Genomic DNA, 18,526 nt, shown 5'->3' on the forward strand with positions numbered 1-18,526 from the left:
CAGTAGTAAATGAGCTTTACATTTTTCCTGACTGGTTTTACTTGTATTTATAGCTGTAAAATATTTGTTTGTGTTTGTAATAGGTGTAAACACTGAAATTAAACAGACCTGTACTTTGAGTTACAATGAAGTATGAAAGTTGGAAAAACAGCATATTTTCCATTCACTAGTCAAATTCTTTAAGATTATATGTGAATATACTTAAATTGTACATGGCAAAATCAATTACTGCTTTATTTTTCCTGACATGCCCCACTGAAAAAGTCAATCTCATTCCAAATGTGTTACTTTTTTTTTTTTTTTGCCTTTTTTTCTTGGTTATACATGCTCTCTAAGACTCTTTACTGAGAATTAATATTCCACAAATTCACAGACACTCAAAACACTCATTACTACATTCAGATGAACAATGACTATGTCAGAGTTCTGAGTAGTCAGAAACACATTAATCTTTCTGTGTACAGCTGGGTTTTAATAATGCTTTCAGAGTAAATGGGCCTTGAGACATATGAATATTTACCAGTGTACTTTGCAGAGAAATAAAGCTTTTGTAAGAAAGGATTTCCTGTCACAACAAAAACCTTAATGGCATAATCAGCAGCTTAAACCATTTTCTCACCAGTGTCTCAACTGTATATCCTTCAAGCTTCTAACCGCTCTTCCCCACTGAATCTGAATCTGTTTTGTGTGTTAAGTGATAATAACTATATTTGTAGATCACTTTCTAAATAAAGGGTACAAAGTGCCGTGAAATAAAAGGAACATAACAATCATATTAACAAAGCCATTAGTGATAATAAAGGAAAGACTTCATTCCCTTAAGGCCCACTCCACAGAGCAGAAATAGCGCAAGCCTGTGTAACAGTAATATTACCATGATAATACAAATTTACATAAAAATAACAACACTCTAGGCTATAAACTATACTCCTACTCAAGTGGGAGGGCTTTTGTTTTCTTCTAACATATCACTGCTTTCAGATGAAAACCTTACGCTTCCAAAAAATCGACTTCGAAAAACCTCATTTTCACATTTATGCCAACAGACTGGGCTTTGGTCACTGGGTCGGACTGAGTTTGTCTTTGATACCCACACATATGCGTGCACAAACACACACACACACACACACACAAAGATACACACACAAACAAACTCACATTAGCCTGTATGATGACCAGGTATCGTGTTATATCCTCATAGTTGAGTCTTTCTCTGAGAATCACGGAGCCAAACAGCGTCAGGGGGATGTCAAAGGTTCTGTTGGCCGTCTGGAACACACACACACACACACACACACACACACACACACACACACACATACACACACACAATGAGTCACTTAATCTTTGAGTGATTTAGCAGTTCGTTTTATACTTATGCCAGAGTTTCCACACAAGGTAACACAAGTAAAAGCAGTGGTATAGTAGTAGCAGCCATAGCAGTAAAAGTAGTTCTAGTAGTAGTAATAGTAAAAGTAATTGCAGTAGTAGTAGTATTCCTTCATCAGCGTACATACAGTATACACAGCTAAAGAATAATGAGGTAAGGACAAGGGAGAAGAAGAGAGATGAACTGAGAAAGAGGAGAGAGGAAGCAACAGAGATAGAAGTGGAGAAAGAGGAGAGATTTACATTTTAACTGGGCTCAAATTATTTGTAGTACACATATTCATACAGATGCTTAAGGACTACAAATCCTGTATGCTTTGGCAATGTAAGAATGATCCTGTCATACCAATAAAGCTTCTTGAATTGAACAGAGAGAATAGAGAGCATGAGAGAAGATTAAAGAGAGTATGCCATGTCTGATCTCATGAAGTAAAAGAGACAATCATCAGCCATAATTAACTAATGTTTGAACAATGCATGGCCAGAGTTAACATACGGCTCAATACTAAGTGGTCCATCTGTTAACCAGGTCAAATGCTTTTGATATAATTGGTGCAAAACAGGAGTGTCAGTTCACTAAACCCTGAGCTAAAGCCCCTGTATCTAATATCATCTGCCACCAAAACGTCCAAACATGCTTAGTTCAACTAAACCGGGGACAAAGTAAAGCAAGGACTGACAAGATATCATTATTTGGTCAATATGCTTAATTTTCTAGACATGTGAACTTTTTTTTTTTTTTTTTAATCTGGCTTCTGAGTGAATTTTGAGTGATTTTTGCTTGATCTTTGCTCTTTATTTATCATGATAAATACTATAAGATCAAATTTGGACTTAATGCCACACTTTACCACACCCAACTGAGACCCACACAACATGACATATCTAGTCTGTATAACCTGGCTAAGTCGGGCTAGGAACAGTCCAGTGTTCAGATGGATGACCTACCGGGTCATTAGGGTTGTACTGGATGGTGTACTCTATCTGTCCGTTGGGTCCGTCGTCAATGTCCATCGCCCCGTTGTTCCCCGAGAAACCAGAGAAGATAGTGGTTCCTATCGGCGTCAGCTGGAAACACGGCAAGGACAGGGTGTAAGAATTCAAATCCCATCGCCTTCCAGTGTGAAATCAGTCTAGAATTTACAAGTCACAGTCTGACATGGGATTAGCATTTCCTAAACATACTGAAATATTCTGTCTTTGTGTGTGTGTGTGTGTGTGTGTGTGTGTCTGGGTGTGAAGGATGTGGGCATTGAATAGACGTTCTTCAACAAGCTGTAATATCAATTGCACTGTCATCCCACGCTATAGAGAGCAGTCCAAACAAACACACACACACACACACACATTCAAACCCAGGACAGTGTGGGTAAATGGCATACTTCTTAAGCCAGGCGCACACTACACGACTGTCAAACACCTAAAATCTCTTTACCGCCCACATTAAACAACCTTCTTCCCTGTAGTTTTTTGTCTCGCCAACACAATGGTGCACACACTGGCACATTGTGACAGATGGGGGGGATCACACTTTAAAAAATTCTCCACTTGGATTTGGTCATGAGAGATCTCGATTCCCAACTGTCTCTCACCAAAACGAAACGCAGAATGTGACTTTGAGTTTCACCTTATTGTGCTAAAATGCAGCTTGAGAAGGAGAAGCAGCTTGCAGCGCTTTATGTTCACTCATCTGTGCTGAAAAAACAAAAAAAACAAAAACAAAAGAGGGCTAGATGCCAAATTTGAGGGAACGGTTGGAGAGATGTGCGCAGCATGGGTTGTCTGTTCTGCAGAGAGTTGGAGATAAATTATAAAATCTAAATAATGAAGTCCAATCAAAATAACTAGCTAGACTGTGCATTGCTTGATGTTTGTACAGTGTGTGTAGTGTCATCTAGGGAATACTTTGTGTCAGATCTGAAAAACTGGCACAGCTAAGTCGCGCAGTGCGTCCGGCTTTAGCCACCTGGGCCACCATGACACCCTTATGCATGTGTTTCTTGTTGTTTGTTTTTTTCAGATTGTTTTGCAGCATTTTTGCCTTTATTTGATAGTTCACAGTGAAGAGAGACAAAGATTTAGAGAGAGAGAGAGAGAGAGAGGGTTGGTTGGCATGCGACAAAGGTCCCAGGCTGGATTCCAACCCAGGACGGTTACATGGTTCGTGCCAACATGAGCCACAAGACGCCCCAGCTTTATATTCTTGTTGACATTCTATTCTTCTGTTTTTAATCTACGTTTCTTTACTGTATTTATCGCAATTTGCTGCTGCAACGACCCAATTTCCCCATGGTAATGATTAAAGTTTCGTCTAATCTTGATTCTGTCTGTGCCTCTCTTTATCTGCGTTTTTTTTCTCCCTCTGTCTCTCTCTAGGTCTTTCACATGCAAACACTAAATCTCTCCCTCTCTCTCTCTCTTTCTCTCCCTCTTTCTCTCTCTCTCTCTCTCACACACACACACACACGACTCAACCCCCGCTCTCTCTTCTTCTTCCCTCTCTCTCTCTCCCGCTGCTTCTGTGATTAACATGTGAATATTCGTTACACATCAATGCACCTCTAATAAAAGTTTTAGATAAAGGTAGATTATCACTTGGGCAATGCGCAAACCTATATGGGGTGCTTGTCAGGAGGGCTTCTCCCTCTAATGTGATACAAGTCTTGATAATTTTCTGCAGAAGTCAAGATAGGAAAGGATGTGCCGGGTGAATGTCAGGTTTGGGAGTTGTTTTGTATGTTTGGTGGATATATTGACAGGATGAATTTGGGTGTTATTAGCCCTGCTTTCTACTATAGGTATACCCCGGGTTTAGTTTAGTTAATTAAAGTCACTTAAATAAATGTCCGTTTTGCTGCTCTCTATCACTGACTGACATAACACAACAGTGATTCAACCTATACCCAGTTCATGAAAGCTTTTACATGTTTCCGGCAGCAGCAACAGCAGGTTGTTTAGAATAAATAGAAGAAGAACTGGGTAGTTAGCATGAGCAGCGATAGCCACCATGGCTGAACAGGCAAAGAAAAGAGCGCCAACCTACAGAAACTCAAACTTCATCAACAGGAATTCCAAAGAGAAAGACGTTACAGTACTGGCCACACTGTTCGATTGTGATCTGGGGGAAGTGCGGTGCAAAAACACCTCAGTAATGGTCGCTTATCACTAAAGATATTGCCAAAATCAAAACCCCTTTGATGCAAAAATGACACCTAATTCATGATATTACGCGGTTTCATTAACACGTTAAATTAGTTGAGCAGATACCAATGTTTTGAGCAGGGATTGATCCATGAGGATAAAGTAGTTTTCAGTGATGTCAAGTTGGGAGGGAACAGAAGTGTTTGGAACAGTGTGTTGACAGTGAGAAACAAGGGCAGAAGGAAAACAGAAGGAATGAATGAATGGAAAGGCGGTGAAAGACTGAGACAGAGACTGGTGTGAACTGGCTAAGAGGATGATGAGTTTTCTACCTTTTTCCCAACTTTACTGATAAATCCAGTATGATACACAATATACACAGCCAATGAAATATGATTTGATTCCATTATTGTAACTCATGCTACTTGTTTGATCGATGAGCATAATACCATTCGGTTTGTTACGTGATTTACCACAACTTGGGTTATTCCTGCCTGTCACTTTGCCACTTTTCCATCTCATGAATCTATTCCACACCAAGGAACCGGTGCCAACTCTCAAATGAGCCACGAGGATCAGCTTGTTCGTACCAGAAATTGTCCACAACAAACTCATGAAATGTGTTCTAGATGTTCTTATAAATAACGACACCGTTTGTCTGTGTGTCTTTATCTATCTGTCTCTCTCTCTTCTTCTCTGCCTCTCACTTTCTCGCTCTCATTTATTGTTAGAAGAAGACAACCAAAAGCAAGTTCAGCGCAGATAAAGCAGGAAGTAACCTTGGATCTGTCTCTCGCTATTAAACTGACTGCATAAGTTGGTTACAGTTCTGGGGGTGACGGGAGGGAATTAGACAATAGCTGTCTACCTAATGAGCAGATTTGCACTCAAATCTGAATAAATCTAGTCCTGCTTTTGAATTATTACCCCCACCTGAATAAATGTACTCTCATTTTTAAATTATTACCACCAAACTGTCCACGCTTGCCTCGGCCCGGCAGAGGAATCATATTTCAGAGTTTTTACGATGCATCTCCTAAATTGTACGGTAGTCGTTCAGGTGAACGGAGCGAATTATTTTAGTAGAAGTAATGAGAAACTCAAGAGTTGGAGGGGGGGTGATAAAGAGAGAGGGAGATGGAGGAGAGAGAGGGGGGGAAAATAGAGACCGAGAGAAATAGAGAGGGTGGCAGAGGAAAGGTGGGAGGTTGAGAAATGGAGAGGTAACGAAATGAGAGAAATGGAGAGCTGGAAGAAAGAAGACGTGGTGAAGGGGGGGAGGAGAAGGGGAGAGAGGGCAAAAAGGGGGAAAGTTACAAACACGGAGAAAAGGAAAATGAATGGCCGAAAGAGAGAGAGAGAGAGAGAGAGAGAGAGAGAGAGAGAGAGAGAGAGAGAGAGAGAGAGGGAGAGAGAGAGAGACAGAGAGAGGTTAAGAAAGAGACAGAGGGATTGAGTCGGACAGGCTGTGGAAGACTATATAATGAGATATTGTACCAGGTCTGCCTAGAGGCGTGTGCTGGCAGCGGGCTACATGAATGCTTGTCCAGTTTAAGTCTGAACCTCTTCTAGTTAAACCCTGCTTCCCCGGACTGCGGACGGCTCACTAACTGTGGGAATGGCAGCTTAAAGACTATTTTAGCTTTAGAATAACAGATTTAGATCCTTTCCACGGCTGCCCAAAAACTCTCTGCTTTTCCCTACTTACAGCGCTGCCCTTCAACCATAGGCTGACAGCAAAACGCCATGTATAATGCTATTTGATGGAAGATTTTATCTGAAGCGCATTGCAGTATGCAGTGCAGCATGTATTTTTGAGTGTAGGTGCATTGGACACGGAGGCTGTAACCTTGGCATTGTCAGTGCCAGACTTGACCCATTGCGCAACACGGGAAAAGCTCTTGTGCGGTACAACTGATACAAGTGTTATTCATGCCTGCCTGGACTAAAGCCTCCTCCCATGGTCTCCGGTCTCAAACCCATGAGTCCTGTACCTGCCAGCGTGTTAGACAGCGGTGCTGCAGAGTGAGCGAAATAAATGGCTCCTAAATTAGGTGAAGGACAGTAAAGTATTTCCACCACAGTGAGTTTTATGAAATTCTTTGACTCCGCTACTCAGGGTGTTTTAGAAAAGGTGTCTGTGTGAGAGAGAGAAAGAGACAAAGTGTGTGTGTGTGTGTGTGTGTGTGTGTGTGTGCTTTACCTCATTGATGGCGACGTAGTATGTTGGGTGCTGGAAGCGTGGGGCGTTGTCGTTGCGGTCTCGGACAACGATGCGGACCTCGTGCAAAATCACCGTGCCGATCAGCTCGTTGGTACACTGCACCTGAACAACAATGGACTGAATGTACGAGGGGGGCTGGAGGAGATAGATAGATAGACAGATAGATAGATAGATAGATAGATAGATAGGTAGATAGATAGGTAGATAGATAGATAAATAGATAGAGAGGAGAGAGAGAGACAGAGAGAGAGAGAGAGAGAGAGAGAGAGAGAGAGAGAGAGAGAGAGAGAGAGAGAGAGAGCAGTTAGTCTCGTCTTACTCCATTAAATAAAACTGACAACAAAATTAAAATTTTTGCAAAAACTAAGTGCTGAAGGTGCTACTGCATTTTAGCATCAATAAATCATTACCAATTACCGTGAACAAACAAGACCATTGTCGAGAAGACTGGCAGCCTCAATTATTTATTAATTATTAGCCTCAATTGCTGAATTTTACATTGTGTGACACCGGGTCAGATTTCGGGAGAAATCTGCTGGATTGCTTTACGGCACAAAACAGGAAGGGGCCCGCTGTTCTTCCAGCACAAACAGAGCTAAAGCTTTCAGTTTCTCACAATGGTGCAGCAAGTGAAAGGCCGATGGAAATAACGCTTTCACCATGATTATCCTCTTCAGCAAAGTGAAAGAGAAAACCTTTGACCAATGAAGCAAAGTAGCAGCAACATTCTCTTTTGTGACAGGATGCAACAGGGAAATGATAATTTTGAGAAACACTAGAATTAACAACTCCACTGGTGTGAGATAAAGGCTACCAACCATCTTGACCATGGTCTCATTTGTTTACCATAATTTGACAATGGCATAATTATGTTTAAAAATCTATAGCACATTTAAAGACCCCATGAAATGGCATCTTCACTTCCTTGATTTGATGCTGTTGAAACAGGATGTTGGGGCGGGACATAACGCAGTCAAGGATCATTCAAAATTGTAAACCAATGGAATATGAGTCAGGGAGAGAAAGGCAATTTTATTTGATGGGAGGGGTGCAGAGGGGCGGGATTGGTCAAAAATCTGATGGTTTTATTGGTTAGAAATTTTTATTTACACCTACTAGTGCAGCATGAGGTCACCATGAATGATACTAATGATAGTAAAAGTAATGGGAGTTCATTTCATGGGGACTTTAAGTAAATTGAGCATAAGCTAGACTAGGCTGAGTAGACTAGGCTAGCCAAACTAGAGTCCAATAAATTAAAAAAACAGAGAAGACCAGAACAAAACAGAACAATATAGAGCAAATGAGAGTAACATAAAAAACAAACAGGGCAGAAAAATCAGAGGAAAAAAGACCAGAACAAAACAGAGCAGCACAGACTTGACTGGAATAAAATGGTGCAGTTGTCTTACATCTCTGTCCAGAACCCGTCCGGTGCTGTTGAGGTACAGGGCCTGTTTGGAGGGGTCGAGGATCACCCAGTAGTCGTTGTTCTCCCTTAGAGACAGAGAGATGGTACGGTCCGGACCCTGCGCCACGCCGTTAATCTGCATGTTCTCCACCAACAGGGTTCCTGCAAATACAATTAAAAATAACTTTATTAGTCAAACAGCTAGAGAGAGAAACCTAGAAAGACCATGGGCGGAAATTACGGGGGGGACAGAGGGGTCCGGACCCCCCCTTCCTGGGAAAAACAGAGAGTTGTCCCCCTCAATATATCATTGTAAACATAATTATATAATTTTAAATAATATAATAATATGCATTGAAAGCACTTGTGCTAATTATAGACACAAAACAATGCGTTTTTAAGTTTCTAAAGATTGCGCCCCCCCCCCCCCCCTCTCATATGCCTCACAGTGGTTTGGTCCACTGCCTACCTGCCTCCCCGAACCCACACACACACACATTAGCCCTCGGTACGAGTGTGTGTGGAGGATCTCTGGAAGTGTGTCAGTGGTGGCTGACCTCCAGTAAGAAGCTACTTCACAAAGGTTAACTTAAAACAAAGGATGTGTCAGACATTTTTCTTTACTTCTACCACTCAGTAGAATAAAACACATTCACAATTGTAACCAGACTACATTTTGTTCCATTACCTCGCGGTTGAATCTTGTGCGTCAACGTGTTGGTACGGAGCCGCGTCTCCTAATGCATGTATGTGTATGGAGGCAGGAGGTCTATCCACAATTAAAATCATCATAACTCACTGAATTTTCGACCAATTTTCAAGCGGTTTGGTTTGTTACAAATGCCAGACATGTATTTATGATACAGGATACTTTGTTAAATTAAAATGCGGGTTTTCATACCAAAATTATCTTTTGTAGATGGTAACAGTAATATTTCTATAATATAATAGGCTATTTAAGATTAACTTACCCTACGTAATTAGGTTCTAAGTATATTCTTTTTTTCTTACTGCATGTAAAATGGCTGCCACTATGTAATTTTGTTTATAATTTTGGAAATAAATGAAGACTTAATTCTTAAAAAAGACCCTGAAGTAAGTTTCTGGCAGGCTTCATAGCGTTCTGGACTTTTACACATTCACAGCAAAACATTAGAGATCTGCTTTTTCGGGAAAACTAAATCTAATTAGGCATATATTAGCTTTAGTTCAGTTAATGGGTGTTGCATCTCATCTACTACTGTAAATAACCTGCATGCTGTGTGTGTGTGTGTGTGTGTGTGTGTGTGTGTGTGTGTGTGTGTGTGTGTGTGTCTATTTGTCAGCCAGCCAGGTCAGTTAAAATGGCAGAGAAAAGAAAAACAGACATCCGATCATTTTTCAGTGCACCGAAACGCCAAGTAGAAAGACCCCAGTAATATCAATGGCAATTTGATAAAATCTTCATAAGAAAGGAATGAAGTGCTTATGGAAATGTTTCATAATGGACCTCTATATACATTTAATACAACAGTACTTTTGGCGGCACCTTTGGTGTCCCCTTCAAGAATTGCTCTTGAGAAATTTTTCTGTTTATTGTCCCCCCCAACAGTGAAATGAAATGTCTGCCCTTGAGAAAGACCCTCTACCACGCTACATGTTCTCCACTAACAGAGTTCAAGGAATATGATTCAAATAACTTCAATAGAAACAGACAGGGAATTGGTTTGATCCTTTCTGCATGCCCTCCACCTGTGGGGTCCTTGGAAATACAAAATATAGTCAAAGAAATGGAAACAGACAGAAATAGTCCAAGCGCAACCTTCCACTACTCTGTTAATCTTCATGTTCTCAATAAAAGACGTCATTGGAAATACAAAACATCATTATTAGTATGATAGAAACGAAGCGAGAGAGAGAGAGAGAGAGAGAGACCAAAAAGCATGTGGAATTGAATTAAATTGAATTAAGAGAGACAGAAAGAGGGTGGGAGCTAATCTGTTTGCATGAAATACCTGGAATAGTTAAGACTAATTGGAACAAAAAATACAGTAAATGTTTCAGAGAGAGAGAGAGAGAGAGAGAGAGAGAGAGAGAGAGAGAGAGAGAGAGAGGGAGAGAGGGAGAGAGAGAGAGAGAGAGAGAGGGAGGGAGATAGTCGAAGAATTGGAAAGGACACAACAGAAGTTCTAATGACTAGAGTGCTTCCATCTGAGTGTTTTTGACCAATAAGGTTCCTGGAAATAAATAAAAATAAACTTTTTAGTGAGACAGTCCGAGACTGTACAAATGGAATAAAACTTGATTTATTTAACGCAGCAAAGCGACTCTGGAGCCTGAGGTCTTCTGTTGACCTGCATGTTCACCATCAATAAGGTTTCTGGAAATGCAATACAAAATAAATGAATATTAGTGAAATACGCACAGACAGAGAGAGGAGAGCAAGACAGAGAAATAGAAACAGAGAGAGAGAGATGGTTTGGCTTGAAGCGTCTGGTTTGAGGCAAGCCATGAACATTATCTCTCAATCAACACAAAAGAGCCAGTGAAAGTTGAAGTGGGAGCAGAAAAAGACGAGGGGTCACAGAAAATAAGTTTCAGAGGGAGAAAGGAAGACAGAAGGTGAATCAGACAGACGTCTGGGAGCCAAAATAATGTCCTATCCAACTTTATCAGTATCACTGTGATTGACAGAGTCGATGAAAGCTGAGTACCGCTGCCAAGCTTCACAGGGTTTTCAATAGTTTCTATTGGTATCTCGATATCAAGACTCCCACACAGACCAAAGATATAATAAAAGCAAAAAAAAAAACCTGATGGATTTGAACAGAGACATTTGAACTGCAATTTTGGTGGTAGTTTTTTTTATGTATTAAAGTGAACATTGTATGGAAGCCCTGAAAGGCACGGTGCTTTTTTTTTTTTTCATAGTGAAAAGTGGCAGTGCGCACTGCTCCAAATCTTGAATACTGTATCGGGTGCACGATTGTGGCAAGGATCAAAACAAACAGAACACCGGCACTCACAGAACACTAATCTTCTTATTTATTATGGGCAAAAACGAACGTGTTTCAGCTAGAAGCCATCATCAGCTTTTTCTTTTTTTTTAAATCTCATTCAGACAACTTGTCCAGACGAGATACAAAGTCATTTTGACGAGTTACTAAGACTTCGCCAAATTCAGGTCAGTCAGTCTATCGGTTAAGCAGTACTCGCTCACCTCATACTGCTCACCGCATAAAGTAATGATCACTCGCCCAGTGTTAGTCATAGCTTTGCAACCACAGTGCAAAAAAGTTTTTTTGCTGGCGAATATTTTAGTTACAACTAGGTTGAGCTGGCAAAGCAGTTTTGCCTAACAGGTGTGGAATTTAATAAGTTTGGACAATGCTAATGAAACATTTTGGCAAACAGGCGATACTACTGAAAGACAGCTAACCTACCAGAGCATAACAGTATAATAGAGTGGGTCTATTCTTCTTGACAATACATTGGTAAATGATGGTTATCCTGATTATTCCAGGACTGTAACTTACAGTTGGATGCTGCACACCTAGCTAGGCGCCAGGGGAGTTTACAGCATCTGGACTTGTCTGTCTATTTATTTGTGTACGAACAAGCAGAGCAATTCAAAGTGAGTCCTCTTCCCGTTTTGGTTGAGGCTCCATCTTTGTGCCGTAAGTCAATCCTGCACATTTTATGGGAAATTGTACCCGGGACAAATAGAATAAACACATAGAGAGCAACACATAGAATAAACCAATTTACACAGTGACACTCTCATTTTTCTACAGCTGTTATCCTCTACTATCAAAATTAATTTGAGAATGATATATTGAGGTAAATATTCTACATGTACAGGCTTTAACCGGTTTAACTGTACTGCGCCAAATCAGGAGGGACCAATTACCTGGTCCTACACACTGCATTATTAATAAGAAACTATGGGGTGTGTGTGTGTGTATGTATGTGTGTAAGGTTACCCTTTGGCCCATTAGTGTGATGTTGCAGGTGTGCAGCATAAGAAACTATGGGTTCTGTGTGTGTGTGTGTGTGTGTGTGTGTGTGTGTGTGTTTTCCAAAATTATTTTGGAGAGGGGAGAAAGAGCAGAAATGAATAAAGAATTACACTTGGTATCCGCCGACCTGTAACTCTTGACTTCTCTTAGATTGGTACACCTGCACACACACACACACACACACACACACACACACAGTTTGGCTTGTTATCAGGCATGTGGCGTGTCTGCAGCTTGTCCTAATCTGCTGGCTTCGCTGACAGCCAATCAACCTACTGGGTCACAAACCAGTATATGTGTGCATGTGTGTGTTTGAGAGAGAGAGAGAGAGAATGAGATGAAGAGAGATAGAGAGAGAGAGAGAGAGAGAATGAGATGGAGAGAGCTAGACAGAGAGTGAAAGAGATGGAAGGAAGGAGAGGTTAAAGGAGAAACAAGGGATTGTGTGTGTGTGTGTGTGTGTGTGTGTGTGTGTGTGTGTGTGTGTGCGTGTATGTGTGAGTGTGTGTGTGCATGCTGGAAAACATCTCATACTTTCCCTCCACACACACACACACACACACACACACACACATGCACGACAGTCTTATATCTGATCTGCCAGATATAAAATTGGGTCATGGCCTTCTGTGCTACCATGGAAACCGTGTCAAATGCCTTGCTGTGATTTGTTGATGTTAAGTAAACGGGGAAATTTAATGAAATTGGTTTCTTTATATGAGAAATGGGATCGAAAATGGAATTCATTAAGAAAGTTTCATTCCTCCCCATCTTCTGGTTATTTCTCTTCAATTTTTTCCCCCCTTGTCTCTTTTTTTCATTCTCTTGCTAGATGAGTAAAAATCAAGTATAGGCAAAGAAAAAAAAATAATGAAAGAGAGATAGCGCCTACACGTTGTGTAACTGTATCTAATTTAATTCCATAGACCATCGAATATAAATCGGTTCTTTTCACAGTGACCTCACTTTATGTATGGGACTGAATATAGCACTCAACAGCACCTGATTAAATTAACCCGTGTTAAAGCATACAGGCAGAACAGCATGTGTAGCTGTGCGTGTGTGTGTGTGTGTGTGTGTGTGGCAAGAGAGAGACGAGAGAAAGAAGAGGTCAAGGAAGAGAAGGAGAAACAGAGATCAATTAAGAGAGAATGAGAAAACTGAGAATGATAGCACAAGAGAGTAAAGAGAGAAAGATTGGGTTGAATGCGAGGGTGATGGAAATAAAGAAGAACAAGAAATGGGGGAAAAATAGAGAGACAATCAGCATTGTGGTGGTGCGTTAATAGTGTTTTTTACAGGACATTAGCTAGACTGAATGTGACTACTGGTCTCAGGCAGGTATAAGCCATGGACTGAAAGCTAATCATCACAACTACCAACTCCTGCCTCTCCAGCTCTGAGAGAGAAAAAGAAAGAGAGACACAAAGAGAATAGATAGGTAGGAGAAGAGATATAACAGAAGGTAAACCCACCTAAACCCAGTTTACACACCTTTTATTTTTAGGAATAGAGTTTGCCCACCTTTTTAGGCTGATATAAATTTTAATCAAAGAAATCCTTAGTATACACCATAATAACTAGTATCAAACTGATGTTATAGGTGCATTTCATGTCACTGTACTGTTTTGTGACGATTCCTAAAATGCCAATAAAACATGTTTATAAAAAAAACACAAAAAAAAACAAACTGATGTAAGTTATGTGAGGATAGGGTGTTTTTTAAAGGGAGGAAAAGCTTAAATTAAAGCTTTTCTGAATGTTTTTTATTAATATTGGTGGTTGTGTTGCCTTATGATGCTGGTGGTTATAGTTCTCTATAGTATCTATATTATTGTTTATTATAGTTATAGTTTATTACAACTACATCACTGGGTAGGACAGACAAACATGTATATACACAGTTAGATAGAACCGTGTATACCATTTATCACATTAGTATCATCACTATGAACCTGTTAATTTGGATGAGATCAGATATAGCCTTTCTTTGTCATCCTGTCTTCAGAAGTAAGGAAGGGTAGTAAAGGAAGGAAGGAAAGGAGACAGGAGACAAAGAAGTAAAGGGAGGAGGAAAAAAAACACGCCCAATATCAAAGCCAATTCACTGCCAGTTGTACTGTCTTAGCTCTTGCCAAACGATAACCTCTCTAGCTGGCAATAAAACAGATAACAGCCCTGCTACAATATACCAGCACTATAACTTCATCCATTCCAGATGAAATGACTATTGGCTGTTTGAATGATTACTGGGGGGGACATTGTGAAACAATTACAGGGCAATTTGTCTGGCACAGTGTGAGAGAAGCCAGGTGAACTGATATTTTTTTCAGGAGAAGTCAGGGAAGTCTGGGAATAAAAACGAGCCGGAAGCCTCAGGTGTGTGCCCGAAGTTAACAGTTAACATGTTTACCATTGATTGTTGCAGTCTGCATAAGTTCTGCTCCCATGGCTATATTTGGTTTATTCATAAACAGAGGGGTATTTGTGATCAGGATATGAAGATTCATATTAAGAGCTTAACTCGAGTATGACCTTAGCCAGGATATGAGCTGGAGTCATATAAACACAGTGACTGTAAAAACTTGAGGACAGTTTTTCTTTAGCTAATGTGTTTTGCTGCTGGGAGGCTTTGCTGTACATGTATGGAATGACAACAATAGCAATTTTATTTGGCTTAAGGCTCAACACATTATTATCAGTGGTCAAGCTAGATTAGTAAGGCAGAGTGTATTCACAGCAGTGGGCTAATAATGTTGGAGCGGTGAGGTAAAATGATTGTATACTATTACATGCAATTTTGTATGCTGGTGTAGTTGGTATTATCTGCTAAATGATAAATTTAATGCATCAAGGCGATGTGACTGCTGTGTGTGTGTGTGTGTGTGTGTGTGTGTGTGTGTTATTGGGACAGCTGCTCAACAGCAGGGACCACCGGGCAAAAAAATGGCTTTTTGCTAAATGTGTGTGTCCATCTATGTGTGTGTGTGTGTGTGTGTGTGTGTGTTAGGGAGACACAACTATCCACTCAGGCTAATCTCCCTTTTACTAGATATTATTAAAATCACACCTCTCATTTCAATATGATCTTATTTTATTGCATTTCCCTGAGCAAAAACCTAACTTGCCTCTCTCTCTCTCTCTCTCTCTCTCTCTCTCTCTCTCTCTCTCTCTCTCTCTCTCTCTCTCTCTCTCTCTCTCTCTTCTCTCTCTTTTCTCTGTCTCTCTCCCTTTCGCTAACACCAACCCAAGATAATCACCCTAAAGCTAGATACTCTATTAAATCCATAACACTATTTCACAGCCACAGAGCAATACATGGCATTATGCATACAAATCATTCCAATACCAAATTATTCTTCAACAGCGCTGTTAGGAAGATTACTTCTCACACAAACAGGGACACACACACACACACACACACACAGTCACATACTTGTACATGTACATTCAGATACACACATAAACATGTGCATATACAGATGGACAAACCTTGAAACAACCATTACGAAAGAGATGCAGGCACACACACACACATACACACACATATATGCAGACAGACTTAGTGTGCGCACACACACACAACTACGTGCGCACACATTCTAGCTCCCCTAGGTTTTAACCTCCAACAAGGATAATCATCCTATTGCAAGACACTCCATTAACTGGATAATACCATTTTACAACCAAATGTATTACTTTATGAATACAAATTACATAAGTCAATGTTTTTTCTCAATCATTCACACACATGCAAAAACACAAATAGCAGACACAGCCGTGCATAAAGACATGTATCTGCGCATGTATAGACAGATGCACACGCACACACACACACACACACGCACACACACACACGCACACACAATCTCTTAAGGTGAACATCAGCTCCCTCAGCCAATCTGCCAGACTAATGATCCTATTGCTATATAATGCATTAAAACAAACTATGCTACTTCACACGTTAATGCTAAATTGGATAAAAAAAACAGGGTTAGTGGAGAGTTGCAATAGTTTATAATTTAGAAAAAAAACATTTAGAAAATAACATTTTCTGGACAAAGAAAGTGAATGAGGCACACTCTCCCCTGCCTCTGCCCTTGAGGTGCCTTTGAGCAAGGCACTTATGTTGCGTTCACATCTTATCGGAAGAAGCAAAAGAACAGGATCTCATTTCAACTTGGAAGCATTCATGTGTTTAACTCGCTGGAACACCCACATCCAAAATCCTTTTTATTTCTGAATATAAAATCAACCATCAACAAACTGCAGCAGATATTAATCGCTTTTCTTGGTAGAGTTGATTGTGTTAATGCGCTTATAACTGATCATTTGGATTTGTATTATCTTAGACTGCCGACATCGGTGCATTCCTTGGTATGTTTACCACCTGCGTTGACATACTTCTGCAATACTTACTTACATATGTCCGACTTGTAAGTACCACTTGGAAGTTGCTGTGAACGGCAGGTCGTATTTACGGTAAGTCCGATATGTGAATGAGGTATTAACCCTAAACCGCTGTAGTTGTTCAGTGGACCAACAGCAGGCAGGTGTACAGGGGTGAATGTGTGTAACTGCATGGATTTAAAGCGTGGCAGTGCTGGGAAAGAGCACGCCTGCTCAGTAATAACAAATAAAAAAGGTAAAGGTGAAATTGGAAGGAATAAGAGAGTGGCTAGCTCAATACGATGCATTAAAGCATCAACAGATAGAGACAAGCCAGCCGGGAGCAGGGTGCAGCTGTCTGGCTGGGGTTGCTGCTAATCTCTCTCTCTGTCAGTTAGCATTACAGTGATCAGTTGTCACCATTTTAGACTTTGTTGAAAAGTAAATGGGGACATGGCAAACATTATGACAGGTCAACAATAATATCAAACTGACATTTAGATTTAGCTCACACACGTTCTATATACACTGGATTTGAACGGGGGTTTACAGTATAAACTGGGGGCACTAGTGTGATTTGACCTCTCCTTGTGCATATTACCTCCCCCACTAAAAATGACCGTGTTGTTGTGGTGAATACAAATTTGGGCCTTAATTGGGTTGTTGGGGCTAACTAAAGGTTCTGTCTCTTCTGGATTGCGTCATCAGTACACACACAACCACATCTTCATAGTCAGAGCCCTGCAGGTATCAACATAAAATATATATATTTAAAAATATCTCTCTTCTAAACCGCTGACGATCACTCTTTCTGTCTGTCTCTCTCTCTCTCTTCTTGTTTGTTAGTGTGTTTCATTCCCAGCTGAATTCAAAATCAGACCCCCCATCAACACCCTCCTCTGGGCTCAGTACACACACACACACACACACACACACACACACACACACACACACACACACACACACACACACACACACACACTGGCACACCCTGAGGTAGTGTCTTGGCTTGTGTGTTTGTTTATATTCCTCTGTACAGTCTAAATGGCAGAACCATCAAACCAGCAGCTACTAATTAGCTAAGAAGGGCTGAAACAGTTTCTGGAGACAAAGACACACTGAAGATATTTCCTTTAGTGTTTACATAAAAGGTGTCTAAAAACTTTGGCAGCTTCATTTTTTGTTCAGTCAGTTGGTTCGAGGTGGAGAAGAGCAGAGAAGAGAAGAGAAGAGAGGAGAAGAGAACAGAAGAGAAGAGAAGAGAAGAGAAGAGAAGAGAAGAGAAGAGAAGAGAAGAGGAATGTGGCTAATTGTCTGATATATTCATGGCTGCAGGGTTTGAAGTTTGACGCAGAACCGGTGGGTGACACACACTGTGTATATAAGATACAACACCAATGAATAGTGTAGGATAAGAAGTGAAACAGCTGAGTACTTTACCGTTGGGGCTTTCTTCGTCTATGGCAACGATGGTGGCAGGAGGACCCGACCGAGACAGCTTACATTCTGGAAAGAGTACAAAACATTAACACTGATACAAAAAACATTAACATTAAAATGGATACATTGCAACACCTTTTTTCATTTAATTGTAGAAAATATGCATGATTCCATCTTCATGAATGCATGTATTTTGTAGGCAAAAGTTTTAAAATAGTTTTTTTTGACTGTTTGTTTTTCAAAATATGTGGCCAATCATTTTGTAAGAGTAAGGGTCACCTTTATAAAATGGTTGATTTTGGAATGAGGCTCTCCATCCACAGGACTGATTAAACGATATATGAGAGGGACTATACTGCAACAGGAAGGTAATGGATGGAAGGGAAGGTGAAAATAGGGGAGAAATGGATAAAATGACTGAAGGATAAAAGAGAGGAGTAGGGGGGAAAAAAGACGGGGGAGGTGGAAGGAAGTGGGCAAAGAAGGGGGGGGAAATGCAGCACCCATTGTAGATAAACGACAGAGGAGAAAGAG

The 18,526-nt window shown here is 40.5% G+C and overlaps 1 protein-coding gene across 1 annotated transcript in view; it reads right to left on the minus strand.

Annotated features, from left to right (window-relative positions):
- LOC139910028 (protocadherin-15-like) overlaps positions 1-18,526 on the minus strand; it is a 141,370-nt gene that overhangs the window by 112,231 nt on the left and 10,613 nt on the right. Inside the window, exons 3-7 of the mRNA XM_071897215.2 lie at positions 17,993-18,058; positions 8,167-8,327; positions 6,734-6,889; positions 2,338-2,457; positions 1,159-1,269 (exon numbers count right to left, since the gene is read on the minus strand). Coding sequence (XP_071753316.2) covers positions 1,159-1,269; positions 2,338-2,457; positions 6,734-6,889; positions 8,167-8,327; positions 17,993-18,058 — 614 coding nt within the window. The remainder of the gene's footprint in view (positions 1-1,158; positions 1,270-2,337; positions 2,458-6,733; positions 6,890-8,166; positions 8,328-17,992; positions 18,059-18,526) is intronic.

This window comes from Centroberyx gerrardi, chromosome 20, assembly GCF_048128805.1.
Source record: "Centroberyx gerrardi isolate f3 chromosome 20, fCenGer3.hap1.cur.20231027, whole genome shotgun sequence".
In the NCBI taxonomy this organism is placed as follows: domain Eukaryota; kingdom Metazoa; phylum Chordata; class Actinopteri; order Beryciformes; family Berycidae; genus Centroberyx; species Centroberyx gerrardi.